The following is a 20,640-nucleotide window of genomic DNA, read 5'->3' on the forward strand; positions in this document are numbered from 1 at the left end:
GTTTCAAGATACAATGAGATGTCCACCAAAATATATTTTTAAAGGTTAAAAGTACGTCTAAATATACTTTTTCATATTCAACCATATTTCTTTTCACATGAATGCAGACTGAGATCATTGATTTATTTATTTTTGCTCGTAGTGTGGAGAAAGATGGCAGCGCTCTGTCCGATGAAAAGCAGACGATTCAAACGTCTCTCTTCGCCTTGCTGAAAGACTTTCTAAAGTCTCCTACTCAAGAGGAGCTTCACATTGTCCTCGCCTACATTGTGTCTGTCGGAGAGGAGAAGCAGGTATGTTCTATTTCTGTGTTTCCTTCTGGAGTTTACTTTGTTATCATCTGACCTTTTCAATTTGATATTTCACTTCCAATGAACTCTCCCTGATCATCCACCTGATTTATCCTCATGTTTGGGCATCTTTGTACTTACAAACTCCTTATGTGACCACTTAGAATGTTACCCTCCCTAAATCCATATTTCTTGGTGTTGTATCCTCCTCTTTGACCCTTTCCTCATGAATGTCTCCTCTCCATCAGGTGATAAGGGCCTTGGACGTGCTGTACGAGCTGTTGCGGAGCAGCCCCCCCCAGGAGCAGGTGCAGGCCGTGCTGCTGGAGTGGGGGGTGGAGCAGCTGTACTGCTTGCTGCTCACTCCAAGTTTCGGAGACGAGGCCAGAGAGAGGGTCTTCAGGGTGAGAAACACTGACCTAACCTCTTCTTAAAATACTTCAGTTTATCACTTGGCAGATGTGTTGCCTTTTACTGCAAACTCCCATATGATATATTGTCAGAACTGAAGTAACAACCACTGTTGCACAATTTCCCCTTCCATGTTGCAGGTTTTATACAAAATCCTTAAAAGCGAGCGAGTGTCTGAGCGAAACAAGCAGCGCATCAAGCTCAAGGATTTTGGATATCTTGGCCTGGTTTGTTTCATGGATACGATTCCCGTCACCATGACTACTGTGCGGTGTCTGTACGAGCAGGTCCTTGCTACAGGTAACGTCAAAGCTGCTCAGTGCTCTGGGGTCGAGTGAGCTAGAAATGGATGATAAAAGAGACGTCTAAATGCTAGAGCTACTGAACATTTGATTTCAAAGTATTTTTCAGTAACATTAAAAAAACTGTCACGAAAACATATCCTCATTCAAATTAAATAAAAACGAAAGGGTTTAATTCATAAACATAGTAGTTGTATTGACAGTTGTTTTTCACTGGTCACAAAAGCTGTATTACCAGAAAAGCTTTCATCAGGTCTGATTCTCAAGATTGTATTAATTTACACTTTATTTCCATAAGTTCATAATTAAATCCATTTATTATTTTCCTGAAAAGGACCATAACATTTTTCTTGATTTTCCCATTATATAATAAACTAAATTAAATAGTTATTTTAGAGAATCTGGGTTGTGCAGGAAACTTTTAAGAAATAGGGAACAGCAACCCTGTAGGTTTTCCCTTTTAAACCGTGGTACCATCCATCCAATCTCAAATATCTTGATAAGTATATCTCGGTAATAAGTGAGTTTATGAAGGATCCCAACACTTATAGTAGGAAGCTGATTTAAAAAAAAGTATTTTCTAGGTTTTAATTTAAGTTAATTAAATGTTCTGCTGCCCCACAGATGCAACCCCGAACTTCAGAGACCTGCTGGCTGTCGTCTGTCTCTCCCACCGAGCTGAGCTCACTGTCCGCTTAGACGTCTGCCGCAAGGTCAGTCTTCTCTCTTTAATTTATACACTTTCAAACTGTCATCGTCATCTTTTGAGTGCAAAAGTAACATCAAGCACAACCATGCTCTTCGTAATAAAAACAATCTCTTCCTCTGCTCCTCTCTGTTATCCCCCCAGCTCTTTCATCTGATCTACTCCAATGAGGATTATGTGAAGCAGCTTGCTAAGCAGCCGGGCTGGCAGGATGTTTTCACCAAGCTGTATGTGAAAGAGTCCTACGAGTCACACGCTGCCAGCATTGCAGGATCCAGCACCCACACCTCCTTCGAGCCCAACTACCGGCCTCCGCTGCACAGGCAGCAGTCTCTGGTCATCGAGGACGCTCACCCGGACATGTTCCTGAACTACCGCACCTCGCAGGACATCGGGGATGAGGAGGAGGATGAAAGTGGTCAGCGAGACATCTCTGAGGGATTCTCGGATTTATCCCAGTCTCCTCCAAGTGGAGGTGGAGGTACGCTTAAAAACTTCACCGGCTCCCTTTCTTTTGATTCAGTGGACCAGGTGAGCCACTCGTCCTCCATCTCCAATGCCGTTGATATCACCTCCTCTCGCCCTGATGACGAAGGGAGAGACTACCAGCCGCTCTCCCCCTTTGGTACCCCCTTTGATTTGGATCTGGGGGGCATGGGAGATAACGGCACACACACTCCTGCGGGCAGCCTGACAAACACACCGTCTCCTCTGGAGAACTGCAAACCTTTCCCACCTGCCAGACCCAGGAAGAGCTCCAGTCTGTCCAATGTGCTGGATGACACCAGCTATGGGACAGACCCTCCAACTGGAGACACCATCTCAAATACGTCCAACCCACAGGTAGCTCCCTTAGCTCAGATGTTATGGATATCAAACCTATTATTTGTCATTTTTATGAGCATTTATTGTCTTTGATCTCTTTCTAAGGATTTTGAGTGTTGTTTGCGTTTCAGCAGACCCCCGAAGAGGAGCTGTGCAACCTGCTGACCAACATCGTGTTCTCGGTGCTGTGGAGCCGCAGCGGGCCTGAGGCGTCGGAGGATGTGGTTTGGAGAGAGAGAGGACAGGTGTTTTCTGTTCTCACCAAACTGGGTTCCTCCTGCCAACTGGTGCGCCCTCCTGATGACATCAAACGCAGGTCAGTGACGGTGAATTCAAATGTACTGCCACTCACAAACACATTGAAATGGCAGTCTCACAATGGAAAAATACAGTGAACCACGCCTATGGCTGTGTCACCTTTAGTGTAATTATCCAGACAATTGTAGTTGTAACTGGGGTAATTAACTCATCCTGTTTTCCACTTTTGTTCCAGTCTGCTGGAGATGATGCTGGAGTCGTCTCTGTCAGACCTGAGGGAGGCTCAGGGCGTGACCCTGCCTTTCTGTCCAAGCCTGGTTCGCCTCCTCAGGCTGCTGCAGGACTTCCTGTTTGCTGAGGGTACAGACAACCACACCCTGTGGAGTGAAAAGGTATATCACACACCCAACATAAAATCTATAGACATGTTCTGTTTGGACTAAGAGTAATTTCATGACTATCGAAAGGCTACTTTGGTAAAGGTTGGTTAACTGTGAATACACAGTTGACAATGATGAATATAAATAAATGTACAACTATGTAAGAACATTGTCAGTACACCTGAAATATCTTGATACACTTGTATCTAGTTCCACATCAATGATTTCAGATTTCAACCAGGCTGATCAAAAACACACGATTATGCAACTCCTTGTAGCCTTATATTTACTGTACAGACATCAGAGTGGTTTTGATCTTCTTACCTAATCAGCAAGAGAGCCTATCTTCAAAACAGTTTAACTATTCCTTTGATTTGTTTGGTTGTGTCTGGAGGTGAATGGTAAAACCTTCATCGCTTTGGGAATCCTTTGTACAGCATTAATTAGACGGAAGAGGTTGTGGGACTTCACTTTGCAGTACTGACATTAGGAGTATTCCATAAATACTCAACACAAGTGGAATTTAGATTACTGATGAACTACACATTTCAGTCCAGTCAGAGCAGCAGATTTCTGCCTGACTGATCTGGTGGCATTCACTGTGTGCAAAACAATAAATGGTGTGTCTTCCAAGAAATGTTGTAATTTGCCATTACTATTGTGATAACAAGATATCATAATGGATACAGGTGAAATAAAATACAATTATTAAAGGTCCCATGTCATGCTTTTCCGGTTATTACCCGTCCCCTTGTGTGTTATGTACCTTTTTCTGCATGTAAACGGTCTGCAAAGTCACAAACCCTCAAAGTACACCCTGTAGCGAGTAAAACTCTAACACAGAAAATACCGGTCTATTCTGCCCCAGAATGCCTCGTTGGAGATTTCTCTTTTTCCATTTTTTTCTTCCTGATTATAGTGACGTAACGATACCCAGGTCCAAATGGACCAATCACACACACACTCACCCTTATCTTTTCTCAGCCGCGGCTCCGCGGATCTCCGCACACACACCAGGTGCACACACACCTGGCTGTGAGTGCTCAGGCTGAGTTCCGCGGTGTCTCGCTGTCTCGCAGACCCCACGCAGCAACCAGGAAACGACACCAGTAATCCAGCTCACACTGTCCGCTCCTCGAGCCTCATAGGGCGGAGCAGCAAGCCCCGCAACGTCCCGCCAACACGGCACCCAGACCCCACGCAGCATTCTCATCTGTTTGTCATTACTGGTGTCATTTCCTGGTTGTTAACAAACACCATTGTAACACATAAACACTGATGTTCAGCTATAATGGTGGTTGACTAATCAGAACAGAGTGGGCGAGCTGACCAATCAGAGCACAGTGGGCTCATAGGGAGGGGGAGCAGGAGCTCCAACAAGCCGTTTAGGACAGAGGCTGAAGTCGAATAGTCCATTTAGCTTAGGAACCTTCATAAAGGAGTGAAATGACCCGGAAGTCCCTCAGTGGCAGCCATGATAAGTGCCGTTCGAATTCTCTAGAATGATGAGAATGATAGGAAAGGAGGTTTCAAACTTCCTTTATAACCTCCTTTAACTTAGGAACCACTGGACCTCCCTAACCGACAGGAGAAGCGAAAATGCTGCCCCACAATGCCTTGCAGCCGCAGCATTTGCCGTCACTCAACAGTCGGCCGTTCACGGAAACAACCGATTATGACGGAGAAATGATATCATGAGAGTTACGGTGCTTATTAAGCTTTTTAAAACATAGGTGGTAAGTGCTTTGTTTTGAACGTTCATCAGTATTATAATCAAAAAGAGAAATATGAACGTTAGTTTTTACTGAAATTATCAAATAAAGTCAACATTTCAGTCTTCACTGAGCTGTGTGGGGTTTGTTCAACTTTTAAAAGATGTTTGAATGGTGATATACACAGTGATAGATGTTAAGGACTAACGTTTATAATAAATACATCTGTATTGATTTTTAGATCTTTAGTTCATACAATCATGCGTATTGGGATCATTGGTATTAATGTGGACCGGTTTCACTTTCCTTTTTTATTTCAATTCCAACTTTGGTCATGAAGAATATGTTTCTCTGTTGTCCACGTTCATAAAGCAAAGCAGCAGCATCAGAGCACGGTGCAGAGTCTCTAGATGAGTTTACAGCAGTCCCTCGTTCTTATTAAACATCCATGTTGTAGTCCGCTGTATAGAAAACTGTAGTTTCCATAGTTTCCCCACAGCAGCAGACGCACATTCATGACGTCCGCTGGTGCTGGCGCAGTCTCTTCTCCTAAGTCCTTTTGAATTCTCCTGTCCACTATCCCTTAACCCCGTGATGTTTCACTCAGAGGTCAAGGAGTAGACGATAGGGTTAGAACTTAGGAGCTGATCTTTGGACTATTCGACTGCAGCCAGAGAGTGAATACACATACTATACAGAGATGCTGTATGAGAAACCAATGTGATTTTGGAACATTGAACAATGTAAATCTGTTCTAGTAGACCTCAACAATGGAATTATGATCAGTGGAAATGGCCATGACATGGGACCTTTAACACACACAATACATTTTGGAACTACATTGTCAGGACGTGATGATGTGAATTGTGTTGGTTACATTGACAAGTAAAACAGATATTAGAAATTGTTTTAATATAGACTTAAAAGGCTTAAGTAATACGTTAAACACAAAGCATGGGCAGCTGGGTGTGGTTGTCGGTTACTATGTTTGAATGTTCCTGAATTGTCTTGCTGGAGGGTGGAGAGTCACGGATGGGTGTAGGTAGCATCTGAATCACCTTTTTATTGTAGGATATTTAATTTAGTGAATGACTTTAGGTTGTCCTACAGTAGATGTTGCAAGGTGTGGAAACAGGTATATCCTTTATCCCTTTGTTGAAGGTTATTGTTGTGTTGTTGCAGATATTTGAGGGGGTGGTGAACCTGCTGGACAAGTTGCAGGCCTGGCACAGCACCCCCGGCAGCCCCGGGAACACCGAACTGAAGGAAATGGCCCAGATCGGCCTGCGTATCATCACCGGATACATCCAGCAGCAGCACTCGCAGGTCAGCTGCAGCCACAACGTGTCCTGTCCATCACCCAGACAGCATACCAAACTTTGAAATGATTTCACAATATTTCACAACCCAAACACCTGTGCACTTTGACTTGGCAGGAAATACATTGAAATGGGTGTACAGTGTTTATTTAACTGTAGTGCACTCAGATAAGACCATTTTAGAAATACCAGGCCTTCTATGGGTTTCTTTTCAAAGACATCGCCGTCATTCCTCTTAGGGAGTGTTCTGTAAGAAAGGGCAGCTTCTCTTAGAGTTATGGCTGATAGAGGATTGTGGGATTGAGTAAGCACCATAACTGAACTGACCATAAGGCTTTCCATCACATCACCTTCAAAGTAGCTCGACCCCCAACTTTTACCATTGATCACAGTATCAAGTTTGAAAATAAATGTACTTTATTGCACCTTGACATATGTACTGTAGTTCTCTTGGAACTAAAACAAGCCTGGACCTACTCAAGTTATGTTATTTCACAAATTAAACTCAAAGAAATGGTGGAAGGTAATTAAGTACAAATACAAGTACTGTACAATTATTGGGTTTATTTCAGATTTATGATACTTCATATTTCTTCCTTTCAGAGGGATGTATACTTTCTTCATCAGCTTGTAAAATGTGTAAAAGATTGAACCAAACTAACATATTGATTGTTTTTCTTTAGGCCCATTTAGCTGATTATCCGTACATAATATAGAACCCTTAGTTTTACTGGAGTATTTTTTAAATGTGGTTTTGATACTTTTACCCAACTAGAGGATCTGCATACTCCCGAACCACTGCTTAAATCATTTTTTGAGTGCCATGGGAGCTCATCTGGTAAAGGGCAACGTGTATTAAGAGCTTACAGCACAAAGGAACTTTTCTGCATATCATCCCCTTTCTTTCCCTCGTTACTATCCATCTTCGACTTTACTAAACACCAAAAAGTAAAAAGTCTGTCTTAACAAAGATATTCCCCCATTAGATCTGGAAAACTAAACCGTTACATATAAATGTTTATTCATCATATCTTTTAATGAACTCTACAAAAGCATAGCAACTGATTTGCCTGTTACTCCTTTTCAGGTGTGTGTGATGGCCTATGTGAAGCTCCACAGCCTTCTCCAGACCGTCCTGTGTCTGAGCTGGGAGGAGGTGTGCTTCCTGTTGGGGCAGCTGGGCGCCCCCCTGTGGCCAGGAGGGGTAATGGACGGCCCCAACTGTGGACATGCAGAGACTTACTCCCAGCTTGTGCCCATCGTGCGCACGCTGCTTGACCAGCACGCCAACCCCGACACTCTCAGTGGACTCCTGCCAAATCTTCCCGTCACTAACGGCAGCACCACCTTCGCTGAGGACCTGAAGACCTACTGCCACACTCCTGAGTGGCAGGAGTTTTACCAGCAGCAGGTCAGGGTTTGATTTTAAAAATAGATGTCATTTATCTTTTGTTTAGAGAGTCTAGAGAGCCTCTTCTCCAGTCTTTGGTATGACTGAGCAGATATAATCAAACATCCTCTCAGAGATACTGCTGGCTCTGTTCTTTGTCCCATTAGTGTACATTCAGGATTTTGTAACTCTACCCCCAGTTCTGACCAGTGTGGGGTTGAGCAATCTAATCCAATTATTTAAAAACTGTTATCATAAGTTTAAAATGTAGAAAAACAACTCTAAACTCCCGATGGTTCTTTCTAGCTGATTTAATGTATTGTAAGCAGATATCAGTGTATGCTCAAACTTGAAGCTGATGCCAGACACACTCACTGCGATCTTAGAGGAGGATTTATCATTGCTCTGTGTGACAGTGAATGTTCATAAATCTGTTTTGTTTAGATTACTTTTGTATACAGATCCTGCAATACATTATCCAGTGTGGCATAACTTTGGCTGCCATGACAATTTTGGAACTTGGACCAGGCTGATATTAACAGTTTAGCCTATGTATCTGTTTTGAGTAAATGTATAGGGTAGTTCTAAGTGTATGTATGTTTATAACTCCATGCTCGTGAAGCGACAGGACAGTAAGAGGAAAGATCAACAGATAAGGTTGAAGTCCAGTTGTAAAAATGATCTCCTAATTTAATAAATAGACATGGGGAAACTGTTGAAGTACGTTGGGAAGTGTATTTCCAGTCTTGTTTCTCATTTGTACAATGAGAATCATCCCGGTTGCATTACACTTATAAAGAAGTATGCTTTCTTACAAACTTTTATAAGTCACCTTTACAAATCAAACAATAACTAACTAACCATATTTTGAAAATGCTTGGATTGTGGCTTAAGGGGAACTTAGAAGTGTACGTTTATCATCTACGTTATGATTTGTAGGCATTCTCAAAGGCCCAAAGTGTCATTGGGCTTAACCTGCCAGGGCCGTCCCTGGCCAACATGAGGCCACACGCAAAGTTATATGATGAGGCCCTCTGTTTCGCGAGCGTCGACGGGGGAGGGGGGGTGTCAATGGGGAGCTAGTGGAGCCTCGCAGCGGGGAAAACGTGCCACGCCACACTAATTGCGCCGCATTAACGCATAGGTGCGCCACATCTTCGGCTCAGTTGAGGCACCCCCCGCAATATGAGGCACCCCCCACAAGATGAGGCCCCCTCCGCAAGGTGAAGCCCCACACAGTCTGCATGATCGGCCTGTAGGGAGGGTCGGCCCTGTAACCTACCTATGTAATTCAAAGAGACAAGAACCTACCAGGAAGAGATTCAAAATGACCACAAAGAAACTGACAATAACAAAATAGACTACAACAAGACTAAAAACAACTGCAAATAGATAAATCAGCAAAAAAGGGGGGAAAACCCACAGGCAAAACAATTACTATAATTAGAACACGACTACAGAGAGACAGAAAAATACCACAAAGAGGCAGAAAGCCATGGAGGGATGTGTAATGACACAAAAAGACATCAATCAACCAGAAACAAATTGCTTAATGTTTAGATCTGTGTTTCTTGCTCCTATGTAGAATAAGTGAAGCTTTATGCATATGTGTGCTATTCTATCTGAATGTGTGTGTTAATGTCCCCCTTCTGAACCCCCCTCTCCAGGTTCAGCCCACCATGGAGCAGTATGAGCTGGACAGGTTTGGGAGGAGCCATGACATCATGTCCAATTTCTGGAATTCCTGCTTCGATGACCTGATGAATACGGCCCAAAGACGGGACAAAGACAGATCAGACAGCAAGTCCAAGTTTCAGGTTATAAAACTTTAAAGCTTCATGCAACAAACACTGACATTAACCAGCTAGCAGGGTTAAACCTTTCATATTACTGATCCTACATTTGTACCTGTCTGTTGGTAATCAGGAAGTGATCGTGGACCTCTGCCTGAAACGAGCAAAAAGTGAGAACAACAGGTACTTCAGTGTGCAGAAGCAGAGCTCCAGCCAGCAGGGGGTGGTGTGGCAGCACTGGAGAGCTCTGCGGAGGCTTCTGACCAGTGAGAGAGGAGCATGGGCCAACAAGTATGACATCCTCTGATTTGAACCTGTCCTTTTTCTTTTAATCCATTTGACCAATAATGACATGCAACTATATGAGAGGGAACGCTATTATCTGAAACAATACAGTCCGTTTTGTGTTTCTTGATCCCCAAAATGTCGTTCATTTGAATATTTCCTTTGCCTTTTTTTGCCAGAGTTCAACCAGCGGTGAAATTGAAATTGTCCAACGCAGAGACTTATTCAAAGATGCGTCTCAAGCTTGTGCCCAACTTCAACTATGATCCTCACAGTGAGGCCAGCGCCCTGAGGGACAACATGGGTATGTCACTGAGGTTAAACATATGCAAGCTGCTTTTTGTCATGTAGGCAAAATGCACTAAAGACGTTTTTTTTGTGGTCTCCAGGAGCGGACAGCCCTCGTAGCTCTGACCTGCTCCCCTTGAATGTTGCAAAGGAAGCAAAAGTTAGTGACATGGAGGACGATCAGTTAGGAGACGAGGACGTTGTCTTCTTGGATAACAAGTGAGTCTTTCATTCCCATATATTTTTGTGCCGGTGTCTGGGGCAATTCACAGAAGGATTGTTTTTAAATAGTTGAAATGTCATTAAACATGTTATGATTTAAAATGTTTCTTTGCTGTCAGGGTGGAGGGGGAAGACGAGAGCCAGAAAGAAAAACTGGTTCTGTCTGAAGACTGTGAGCTTATCACCATCGTGGCGGTTGTTCCGGGTCGTCTGGAAGTAACCACGCACCATCTGTACTTCTATGATGGCAGCAGTGAGAAAGAAGAGACAGAAGAAGGTAAGAAAAGGTGTGGTCACGGGCAACACACCAAACTGTATTTACTGTACCCTTAATAATATCTGCTTCAATTAGGAATCGGGTTTGATTTTAAGAGACCTCTGTCTCAGCTGAGAGAAGTCCATCTGAGGCGCTACAACCTGCGACGATCTGCGCTGGAGCTCTTCTTCATCGACCAGTCTCACTACTTCATCAACTTCAGGAAGAAGGTGATGCTCAGTTTCAATGTAACTCCTTCTGCGCTGATATCATAATTAAATGAATGTTATTACATTATTTCTATCTGCTTTTACAGGTACGAAACAAAGTGTACTCCAGGATTCTGGGTCTGCGGCCTCCCAACCTGTTTTACTTCGGCTCTCGCTCCCCCCAAGAGCTACTGAAGGCATCTGGGCTTACACAGGTAATTTTTAATTGAGTTCTCTTTATGGGGTGTTATTCTCATCTCATTTTTGCCTATTATGATGGACTTATGTTGGTGTTTTGAACAGAAATGGGTGTGCAGAGAAATCTCCAATTTCGAGTACCTGATGCAACTGAATACCATTTCTGGACGGACTTACAACGACCTGTCGCAGTATCCTGTGGTGAGTACACTGCATCTCCACTGTGCACTGCATATATCTACGTATATGTATATTTTATCCTAATCTTAGAATGCACTAGGCACTTACAGTGTGAGGAGGCATCATGTTGCATTTGGGTGTTTTTCCTTTCTCTTCAGTTCCCCTGGATCTTGTGTGACTACACCTCTCCCATTCTGGATCTGGATGATCCGTCAGTTTTCAGAGATTTGTCCAAGCCCGTTGGTGTGGTCAACTCTCGGCATGCGCAGAATGTGAGAGAAAAGTAAGTGGTTATATAGTAATGGGATTTATGTTGGATTAAAAGGGTTAGCTAGTAGCTAACCGTGGATGCAACATAAGGAGCTAAAAATGCAAAATAATCAGTCTTCTTTTCCTAAATCAATTTGCATACTGTTTGTTACTAGGTATGAGAGCTTTGAGGACCCAACAGGCACCATCGACAAATTCCACTATGGCACACACTACTCTAATGCAGCAGGAGTCATGCACTACATGATCCGCATGGAGCCGTTCACAACTCTGCATATCCAGCTGCAGAGCGGCAGGTGTGGACGCTGGCTTGTACATTATACTTCAAGGGAAATCTGTTTGTTTTTTTTGCAGCTTCATGTTTGTAACTTCTGTTGTTGTTTAGGTTTGACTGTGCAGACCGACAGTTCCACTCGGTGCCAGCAGCCTGGCAGGCTCGCATGGAGAGTCCAGCTGACGTCAAAGAGCTCATCCCGGAGTTTTTCTACTTCCCAGAATTCCTGCAGAACCAGAATGGTGAGGATGCAAATGAATCAGCTTTGTTTTGCTCTGAGATGTTGATGCAGATATTTGTTTAATGTCAGAACCTAATGCATCTTCATTGTTGTAGGCTTCGATCTGGGACAGTTGCAGATATCTCAGGATGCTGTGGCCGACGTTCTGCTGCCTCGCTGGGCCTCTTCCAGAGAAGACTTCATCAAGCAGCACAGGAAAGCCCTGGTGAGTCCACATAAACACTGTACAGAGTATTTAACCTAGCTGTCAATGGCACATTTGTTTATTAACACACTATATTAAGACAACTATTCAAGATGACAATATTCTGAATCCTAAACTGTAGGAATGTGAGCACGTGTCCAGTCACCTCCATGAGTGGATCGACCTCATCTTTGGTTTCAAGCAGAGGGGCGAAGAGGCAGTAAACGCCCTCAATGTCTTCTACTACTGCACTTATGAGGGTAAGACATACTCTTTTGTTATAGAGATCAATGGAACCTTCTAGGCTTTTTACAATAATTTATTTCGACTGATTTCCCATAGCACCCATCAGTCTTAATGCATGAAATTGTTTATCTGTGAGCCTCACTTGTTTCTTGTTTGGCTCTCCTGCAGGCGCTGTAGATCTGGATGCAATTGCCAACGAGACGGAGCGCAAGGCCCTTGAAGGCATCATCAGCAACTTTGGACAGACTCCCTGTCAGCTCCTGAAGGTACAACTCCCCCATTCATTCACAGCCTTGATTATCAACAAATGGCTTTTATGTTCCTGTTTCAAAACAGTTTTATATGACATTACCATCTCCCCCCAGGAGCCTCATCCTCCTCGTATGTCAGCTGAGAACGCAACCAGGCGGCAGGTCCGCCTGGACACTATACCCCTGAATATCTTTGAGCAGCTCAACAAACTCCGACCATTTGTGGAAGTGAGTTTTGTCTCTTAAACAGTATTCCTCTAAATAAACAAACTATATTGTTTTTCCGTGTATTTAATAAAATGTGTGCCTATGTGTGCCTCAGGTGGTAAGCGATGGCTTTCCTCTGGTCCAGGCAGTGGTACCAAAGAGCCAGAATCGCTCCTTTATCATCCAAGGCTCAGATATGCTGGTAAGGATCAGTCCCCCACATGTAAAACTGAACACAGGCATATAAATACATTCATTTGAAACAGTTTCAGCATTTAGTATTATGGTTCTTTTTCTCTACAGGTGACTGTAAGTTCGAACGGGTTAATAGGGACACACAGCTGGCTGCCTTATGACAAAAACATCGCCAACTACTTCACCTTCACCAAGGACCCCACCATGACTAATCCCAAGTGAGCGCCCTCAGAAAACACACGCCCATGTGAAGCCTATGTTTTTGTGGTTGTGCGTTACATATCTGTTTACCAAACTCTGAGGAATCACATTAGCTAACTCTGAAACAAGCTTCTCCGTACTTAGAAAAAAGTGTTTTTGATGTCATTTTTTTTCCCGGAAATCCTCAACCGAGTTGTTGAAATTCCCTTTACCTCACAACATTAAAAGATGCATAAAACGTTCCTGACAGCTGGATTGAAGCATCACATCTGTCTGACTCTTTGTGGAGCTTCAAAGCCTGTTTTAATTCATGGAAATGTCCTTTAATGGGTCTTATGCTTCACTGACCTTGAACATAGATCACATAAAGGCGAAATAAATCAGTGTAAGAACCATTTCAACGCTCTGTTTCATGCAGGTTGTAATTTGCAGATTTTATGACAGTTTAATGCGCCCGTTATAAAACTCCTCCACGTTCAGCTCACTCTCGCTTCCTTTTTTCTTTCATCCCTGCTTTGTGGTGCAGGACGCAGCGATTCTTAAGCGGACCTTTCTCTCCGGGGGTGGAGATCAGCGCTCAGGTGCTGGTGGTGTCCAACGACGGCCGCCTGCTCTTCAGTGGAGGACACTGGGACTGCAGTCTCCGTGTCACCCAGCTGGGGAAGGGCAAGCTGGTGGGCAGGATTTGCCGGCACATTGGTGAGCTCATATACTAGTATTTTAATTTATATTATGCTTTGTTTCCAAATATGCTAAATATTTATTGGTATTTTTATGTGGTCCTCAAAGACGTTGTTACTTGCTTGGCTCTGGATCTCTGTGGCATCTACCTCATTTCTGGTTCACGGGACACATCCTGTATAGTGTGGCAGGTTCTGCAGCAGGTAAACATTTACAAATCATCTCACATGCCTGTGCATCATTTTGTTCTACAGTCAAAGTTGTGGCTCCACATATGAATCCTCCTTTTGTCTGTCCCTCAGGGGGGCTTCTCCAGCGGTCTGTCTCCTCGACCCGTGCAGGTCCTCTGTGGCCACGACCAGGAGGTCACCTGTGTGGCCATCAGCACTGAACTGGACATGGCTGTGTCAGGGTCGAGGGTCAGTGATATCACACTATATGAACATTTATAAGCTTAATAAAAAAATAAGGCATTTAAAAAAAAAGAGGAAATAAATCCTATTGTCAACGCATGATTTGTATCATGACTCATCAATCAGGGGATCATTTTGGTACAAATATTAATTTACTACAATGAAAGGAAAGTATTTTTTGATTGTTATAATAGTTGCAACATTTTCTGTTGATCAACCAATGGACTTAACTTTTGCACATTTTGATAGATATAGATTTGAAAATATCAATTTCTATGCAATGACTTTTAAATGTTTTATCTTGTACAGCTTGAGTTCTGTAGGTATTTACAGGTGTTGGAAATGCTTTTCAACATAAACAAACATAATGTGCTTAGAAATACTACTTGGATGTCCTCTAAGCAAACTTTGATGTGGCTCATTAGAAGTGAGAATGTAATCTGCACCAGCTACAAGACATAAACCCCAAAACGTTATGAAGACACAGATGTTGCCATCTTATAGCCACCGGTTGTTCAAACTAAATTAATCAAACCACAGCTTTGGCAGATGCTGTCTTTTCTTCTTCCTATGTTCCTTACTGGTTAAACTGGTTAGATTAGAGAAGATATATGTACATGCAAGTCTGTTATGCCTAATAGTAATTTGAAGGGCTTTTAATTATTCTATTAAGATTCTCTCTGTTGCAGCAGGACATTGCCAGGGCTCCAATAAACTAAGTCCATGTGGCTTTGGTTTGCATTTCTGAAACCAAAACAATGCACAGTGGAGTTTGCTTTGCATCTAAACTAAATCTAAATCATTGCTGTTCACTGTGTATCAGGATGGGACTGTGATAGTGCACACTGTCCGGCGAGGCCAGTTCCTGCGGACTCTGCGGCCCCCTGGAGAAAGCTGGGTCCCCGCACACATCTCTGAGCTCCAGGTGGGCATGGAGGGCCACATCGTGGTGCAGACCTCGCTGGAGGAGCGCTCTCATAGAAAGGTACTTTAATATCGTACAGAGCAAATACACACTCAAACAAGTTTCTCCAACTGTTTATTACCTCACTTAAAACCTGCTTATTCCTTCAGGGCAAGTACTCCATTCATGTTTACACAGTAAACGGCTGCCTGCTGTCCTCCTTCACCATGGAGGAGCAGGTGACTGCCCTCCACCTTGTGTCTGAACACATCATCGTGGGAACCGTGAAAGGCAACCTGCACATACGAGATTTATGCAGGTAGAGCAACGTTTTAAGTAATTATAATGCTGCCAATTTACAGCTTGTATAATAACTTTATGTTTTTAAGTCTTCATTCTAACTCTGTTTGACAGTCTGGACGCGTCGGTTAGACCGCTGGCCTTGAAAGTTCCTGTGAGAAGTGTGTCTGTCACCAAAGAGTGCAGCCACATCCTTGTGGGACTGGAGGACGGGAAGTTAATTGTTGTGGGGGCAGGGAAGCCAGAGGAGGTGAGAAGCAAGACATCAAGTGATTGTTAGATGTGGGACTGGGGTGGCGGTGTGTGTTTGTGACTGTGTGAGGAGGGGGGGGGGGGTAATCATATGCTAAGTGCTTGTTAAAAACCAGGTTTTTCAGATGATAATTGAGCGTCTTTGGTCTAACATCTCTGTTTTAGCCCTCAAGTAAAGATTAACATATTTACTCTCCTGTTCTCAGGTTCGCTCAGGGCAATTCCCCCGCATCTGGGGCTCCACACGTCGCATCTCTCAGGTGTCGGCAGGTGAGTATAATCCCACTGGGAATGCTGGCAAATGAGGTGAGCAATGGCGGAAGAACTCTGAGGACACTGAAGGCTGCTGATACCAACATGCTCACCAGACTCAACAAGGCTTTGTTCCCTTTACAAGCTGGGAGACAATCCTCCTCAGCCTCTGATCTCTCTGAGAGAGCAACTATACACTGTGCACTTTTTTTTATTCTTAATGGATTTTATATTTTATTGTATATTTCTTTACATGTGTTTTACTGTTTTTAATCTGCATCATTCCAAAGAGTGGCCTTTGTTTTTGTTGAAGAAGAAGAGCTTGGTGTTGGAGGTTGTGAACTGCATTTAAACAGCGAGTCATAATTCAGGGACGCGACTCATGCTGACTCACGTGCAGCCATCGGACATGGAGAGAAGTAACACTGTGAACTCAACAGGGTTCTTGGCTCCGTTTTTGTCAGAGGAACAGCTGTGATGTCTGCAGTTGAATGTCCCAAAGCGGCTGTTTTGGCAACGGCACCTTCTTAAAACTCCTGGAAACTTAAAAACTGCTGTAAACGTTGCTCGAGATTTCCACATTGCAATACTAGTAAATACCACAGGGGGATGGACTTTGAAGAAGAAAGACACATGGGTGACGGATCACTATATATATCAACATCAAGATTTGCAGATCCTTGCAGCAGCAGAAGATCCCCGCAAAACCACGGTGTATAATCCTGGATTACTTTAGGCTCTAAGCGAAGTAAAACTGTTACAATTAAAGCAATAACTGCTTTAATGGTCAAGTATGTGATATAAATTCACCTTTTTGTCATGCCTGTGGAGCTTAGATGCAATGAAACTCGAGAGGATTGCCTCCTGTTGCCTTACACACACAATGGATTAGATCTTAACAAATGTGGCTGTACTAGTTGTGTTACTTCTCTGTTTAGCATATGACTATGTCTCTGTTTTTACTCCATCTGAAAAGTGCCTTTTTTAGCTTGTGTCTTGAGCCATGTATAAACACTGAATTCTGATCATATAATGTAAGATCACTATATGTCTGAATGTTGCCCTGCTGTCCTGATTCAAACACACCGTACATGTCTGCTGTGAGTCAGATGTGTGTAAGATGTTGTTAATGAACTCAGTAAACTCTTGGTCGGATGCACATACTTGCCTGTGCTGGTGTTGTACTGTTTTATGAAGCGCTGAAAACATCTGAAGACATGATGACTCTGAAACACGTTAGCCTGAAAGTCTGAAACACGTTAGCCTGAAAGTCTGTGAGTGAGTTTCCGAGGAATTCACTTCCTGCCAGCTGCTTTTACTGTGGTTGGAACAAACTAGTTGTTATGCAGTTTCATGACGGAGCGGGACAAAGGGAACTATTTGGGTGTAAGGCAATACCCATAACATTGTCCTCACATACAAATGACCTTGTCTTTACAAGTGTTGCTCAGAGAACTATATTTAAAGTGTTTTCTTTCTCTTTACAAATTATCTTTTTTCTACCCGTGGAAATAAACAAAATCAGTGAATTCAGGCTGTCTAAAATAACAATTAATTAAAATCACACAACTGTAAGATGAAATCGAGTTTCTCATCTTGTCTGTGAACATAAAGGACTGTTTGGCAGCGGTTCAAGCACACATCTGATACTCTAGGTTGCTATGTGTTTACTGAAATTAATTCATGTAATGCTGCTCTGTTTTTGCTATCAATGATGTAATGTAATGTTTCACTTAATTATGCAGTAGATGGAGCCTTAAGTTTAATCAGACCAAAATGGAGGCTTCCTTTTTATCATTGGGTCTTTACAAAAAGTGAGTTGAAGATGGATCTTTATGATGGTTTTGGTATTATCTGTTGTTCTGATCATTCAAACAGCTTTGAGTGCAGCACTGCCTTAAATGTTGATTATCTTTTAGCTTTTGTTTTTTTCTCTTGGATGATGTTGAAAATACACTTTATTTAAAAAAAGAAAAGTGAAGTAGTCTGTGCTCCTTGTAACTTGAGCATGAGAGTGGGGCTTGTGATTGTCTGTTTTCTCTCTCTTTATTATCTAAAGTCGTTTTCAGAGTCTTAAGCTTTCTATAAATTGTCCCTATATGAGCAATGATTGTGAATTCACGCTTATATAGGAACCCTCTTTCTTCTGAACCCCTGCCCATACCCTGAGGATAATCGGCCATGACTGAGAAATGATCTCTGTCTCTTGTGTGTGAACCACAGCAGGAAGGAAACTGATCCACTGCCACGAGGCTGATCATCCAGCTCGTCGACTGTAATCCCAGCCTCGCATGCGTCTGCGATGTTAACCCTGTTTGAGTTGAAAAGGTCACAACAGCAAGCAATGGCACATTTACTTGAAGAGGAGACTTTGATGTCCTGTGGGCCGAACATCCTGTCGGCCTCCCCATAAACACCTCTGGGGGTACAATTCAGAGGGGTGAGGAGGGTGATAAAAACCGACCTGTAGACCCCCATTCGAATACAAACCACATAAGGGAAGTGGAGTAGGAGTGGAAGAGGGTCGAGTTGCTCTGATGTTGCTCCTCTGACAATGGTGGGAGGAGTTGCCACCTTGCTCTCGGTTATTGACAGTTTATCTCCCTCTGACCTCCAGACCGGAGGGCAGGCTGAGGGGATGGTTGTCTTGAAACGCTGCAATTTCAGTGTTGTTCAAGTTGTTCCTGCCAACAACCGCAACAACCCTCAAACAGGCCTCTGTCAACAACCTCAGACCTCCCCCTCCCTCCTCTCCCCTGTCCTTCTCCCCCTCTGGTCCATTTATCCTCTGCCTGTGGGCTACAGCTTTTATATAGCTGCCTTATCATTCCACTTATGTAGGAACACAAGGGACCTGGCCCTCAGATGAAGAGTCTAAAAAGTAAAGGATAAAGATTGAGGGGGAGTGTTTATTTGCATGATTCCTACTAAACTATAGTGTATGTTACCTGTTCATTTGATGATTATTATGCACAGGAAACCATCTCCGTCTTACATGCTTTTTTTCCTCAACCTTTTTTAGATTGAATATAACGTGGGATAAGTTTACTACAACATGTTGCCAGATATTTTTCTACACATTATCTTGAAACAAGACATATAAAGAAAAATGATACTTTAATCTAAAATAAATATTGAAACAAGTTGGTTTTCCTTGGCAACATGTCAAAATAATAATAAACCCAAACAACAATTTGGCAAGATATACATTTTTGCAGTTATTTGGAGAAAACTAATAGATTATTCAATTGATACATTACATAATTAATCAACAAATTGAAACAGAAAGTATGTTTTCTTAAGAAAAAAAACGTTGATGTCTCATTACTTAACAAACATCTCTTGTTAAGATTGGATGTCACTTACTTGCTTTTAAGGGAGCACAAACTGCGCTAGGGAAGAGTTTTCTTCTGTGTCTGTGCATGAATGAGAGAAACTGATTTAAATTCTGAAGTTTGATCGGAGCAGAAACATCTTCTCTGTCTCCTCTGATCCCTCAGCAGGCTTTGAAGTGCAAGTAGCATTGTGTCAGAGAGATCTCTCCATTTGTTTTCCTCTGAAGTCTCCAGGCCCCCCTGCTATGCATTCACTGAATTTACAAGGTGTGTAATTTACCCTGCCTTGGTTTTCTAATCTTTTGAGTTGCTGAGATCAAACATGTGCTTCTTCTTAAGACCAGCTTGTTTGATTCACATGCTCTCTTTTGTTTCTGATAACAACTGATCACAGCTCTGTGTAAGTATCTCTGTAGGGTTGTAAAATAGTGCCATGAACAGAGCTCCATTTCATTGTATCCAAGTATCTACATACAGGGTTTTTTAATTAAGATAAGTTAAGATGATAAGATGAACCTATATTACCTACGTACATAATGGAGAGTGTAACCCATTTTTATAAAAAGCTGTGTTAACACATTGTGTTACTAAGACTCAACATATTGATATAATTAAAATATAAATACTTCTGAATTTGTGGTTTCTTCCAAACATTTAATAGAATGAATAAATAGAGACGAAATGAAGTATGTTAATGTGAAAAGAAGCAGAATGACTTTCAAATCAATGATATATCAATTTAAAGGTTCTTTTATATGCTTTCCCAAGAGGAAGGACATATTCAGATCCTTCAAAAGAAAACTACCACAGTGAAAAGGTACTCCATTATAAGTAGACTTATGCTAAATATTTATATATATATATATATATGTGTATAGGTAAAGATAAATTAAGCCTAAGCAAACAATGCTGTAAAATGGCTACTTTGTAATTGATATAATATATTAGAGTTATTATAACAGATGCATTAATGTGTTATTGTATTTTTGGAATGTACTTAGGTAGTTTACTGCACAACAATGAAATAAAGTGTAATGTACACCATAACAAATACAAATAATGGCATCAAATATAAATACTCTAATAAAGCACAAGTACCTTCATTTTAACATGTACACAGTACTTAAGTAAACATACCTGGTCGAATGTACTTATTGTAAGTCGCTTTGGATAAAAGCGTCAGCTAAATGCAATGTAATGTAATACCTAGTCAAATCCCACGACTAATACTTTGTGTATGTTAATTCACCTTTTTTTTCTTTTTTCCACAATGTCCCATCCACTCATTATTTTAATAGTGAACGTTGGGCCTCACACTATCACTGCTTAGTATTATGTTCATGTATATTCTTGACTTCAGCCAGTGTAAGGGTATAACAGTCACTTCACTCCATATTCACTCACATAGAG

General features: G+C 42.3%; 1 protein-coding gene across 2 annotated transcripts in view; it reads left to right on the plus strand.

Moving 5' to 3' along the window:
• Nucleotides 1-17,054, plus strand: part of nbeal2 (neurobeachin-like 2) — a 35,758-nt gene extending 18,704 nt beyond the window's left edge. The window contains exons 23-55 of one of the 2 annotated variants that reach the window (XM_034101930.2): nucleotides 143-293; nucleotides 539-694; nucleotides 842-1,001; nucleotides 1,628-1,716; nucleotides 1,854-2,552; nucleotides 2,666-2,850; nucleotides 3,028-3,184; nucleotides 6,067-6,210; nucleotides 7,291-7,614; nucleotides 9,261-9,410; nucleotides 9,520-9,677; nucleotides 9,851-9,975; nucleotides 10,061-10,178; nucleotides 10,301-10,458; nucleotides 10,534-10,667; nucleotides 10,754-10,861; nucleotides 10,950-11,045; nucleotides 11,183-11,307; nucleotides 11,450-11,590; nucleotides 11,680-11,810; nucleotides 11,905-12,014; nucleotides 12,136-12,253; nucleotides 12,408-12,505; nucleotides 12,605-12,718; nucleotides 12,813-12,899; nucleotides 13,001-13,110; nucleotides 13,620-13,792; nucleotides 13,883-13,977; nucleotides 14,077-14,193; nucleotides 15,011-15,172; nucleotides 15,262-15,410; nucleotides 15,506-15,641; nucleotides 15,850-17,054. In XM_034101930.2, coding sequence (XP_033957821.2) covers nucleotides 143-293; nucleotides 539-694; nucleotides 842-1,001; nucleotides 1,628-1,716; nucleotides 1,854-2,552; nucleotides 2,666-2,850; nucleotides 3,028-3,184; nucleotides 6,067-6,210; nucleotides 7,291-7,614; nucleotides 9,261-9,410; nucleotides 9,520-9,677; nucleotides 9,851-9,975; nucleotides 10,061-10,178; nucleotides 10,301-10,458; nucleotides 10,534-10,667; nucleotides 10,754-10,861; nucleotides 10,950-11,045; nucleotides 11,183-11,307; nucleotides 11,450-11,590; nucleotides 11,680-11,810; nucleotides 11,905-12,014; nucleotides 12,136-12,253; nucleotides 12,408-12,505; nucleotides 12,605-12,718; nucleotides 12,813-12,899; nucleotides 13,001-13,110; nucleotides 13,620-13,792; nucleotides 13,883-13,977; nucleotides 14,077-14,193; nucleotides 15,011-15,172; nucleotides 15,262-15,410; nucleotides 15,506-15,641; nucleotides 15,850-15,948 — 5,077 coding nt within the window. In that variant the 3' untranslated portion in view covers nucleotides 15,949-17,054. The remainder of the gene's footprint in view (nucleotides 1-142; nucleotides 294-538; nucleotides 695-841; nucleotides 1,002-1,627; nucleotides 1,717-1,853; nucleotides 2,553-2,665; nucleotides 2,851-3,027; nucleotides 3,185-6,066; nucleotides 6,211-7,290; nucleotides 7,615-9,260; nucleotides 9,411-9,519; nucleotides 9,678-9,850; nucleotides 9,976-10,060; nucleotides 10,179-10,300; nucleotides 10,459-10,533; nucleotides 10,668-10,753; nucleotides 10,862-10,949; nucleotides 11,046-11,182; nucleotides 11,308-11,449; nucleotides 11,591-11,679; nucleotides 11,811-11,904; nucleotides 12,015-12,135; nucleotides 12,254-12,407; nucleotides 12,506-12,604; nucleotides 12,719-12,812; nucleotides 12,900-13,000; nucleotides 13,111-13,619; nucleotides 13,793-13,882; nucleotides 13,978-14,076; nucleotides 14,194-15,010; nucleotides 15,173-15,261; nucleotides 15,411-15,505; nucleotides 15,642-15,849) is intronic. The other variant, XM_034101931.2, reaches the window with a different exon arrangement.
• Nucleotides 17,055-20,640: the final 3,586 nt, after the last annotated feature.

The sequence above is a fragment of the Pseudochaenichthys georgianus genome, chromosome 16 (genome assembly GCF_902827115.2).
Source record: "Pseudochaenichthys georgianus chromosome 16, fPseGeo1.2, whole genome shotgun sequence".
Lineage (NCBI taxonomy): Eukaryota > Metazoa > Chordata > Actinopteri > Perciformes > Channichthyidae > Pseudochaenichthys > Pseudochaenichthys georgianus.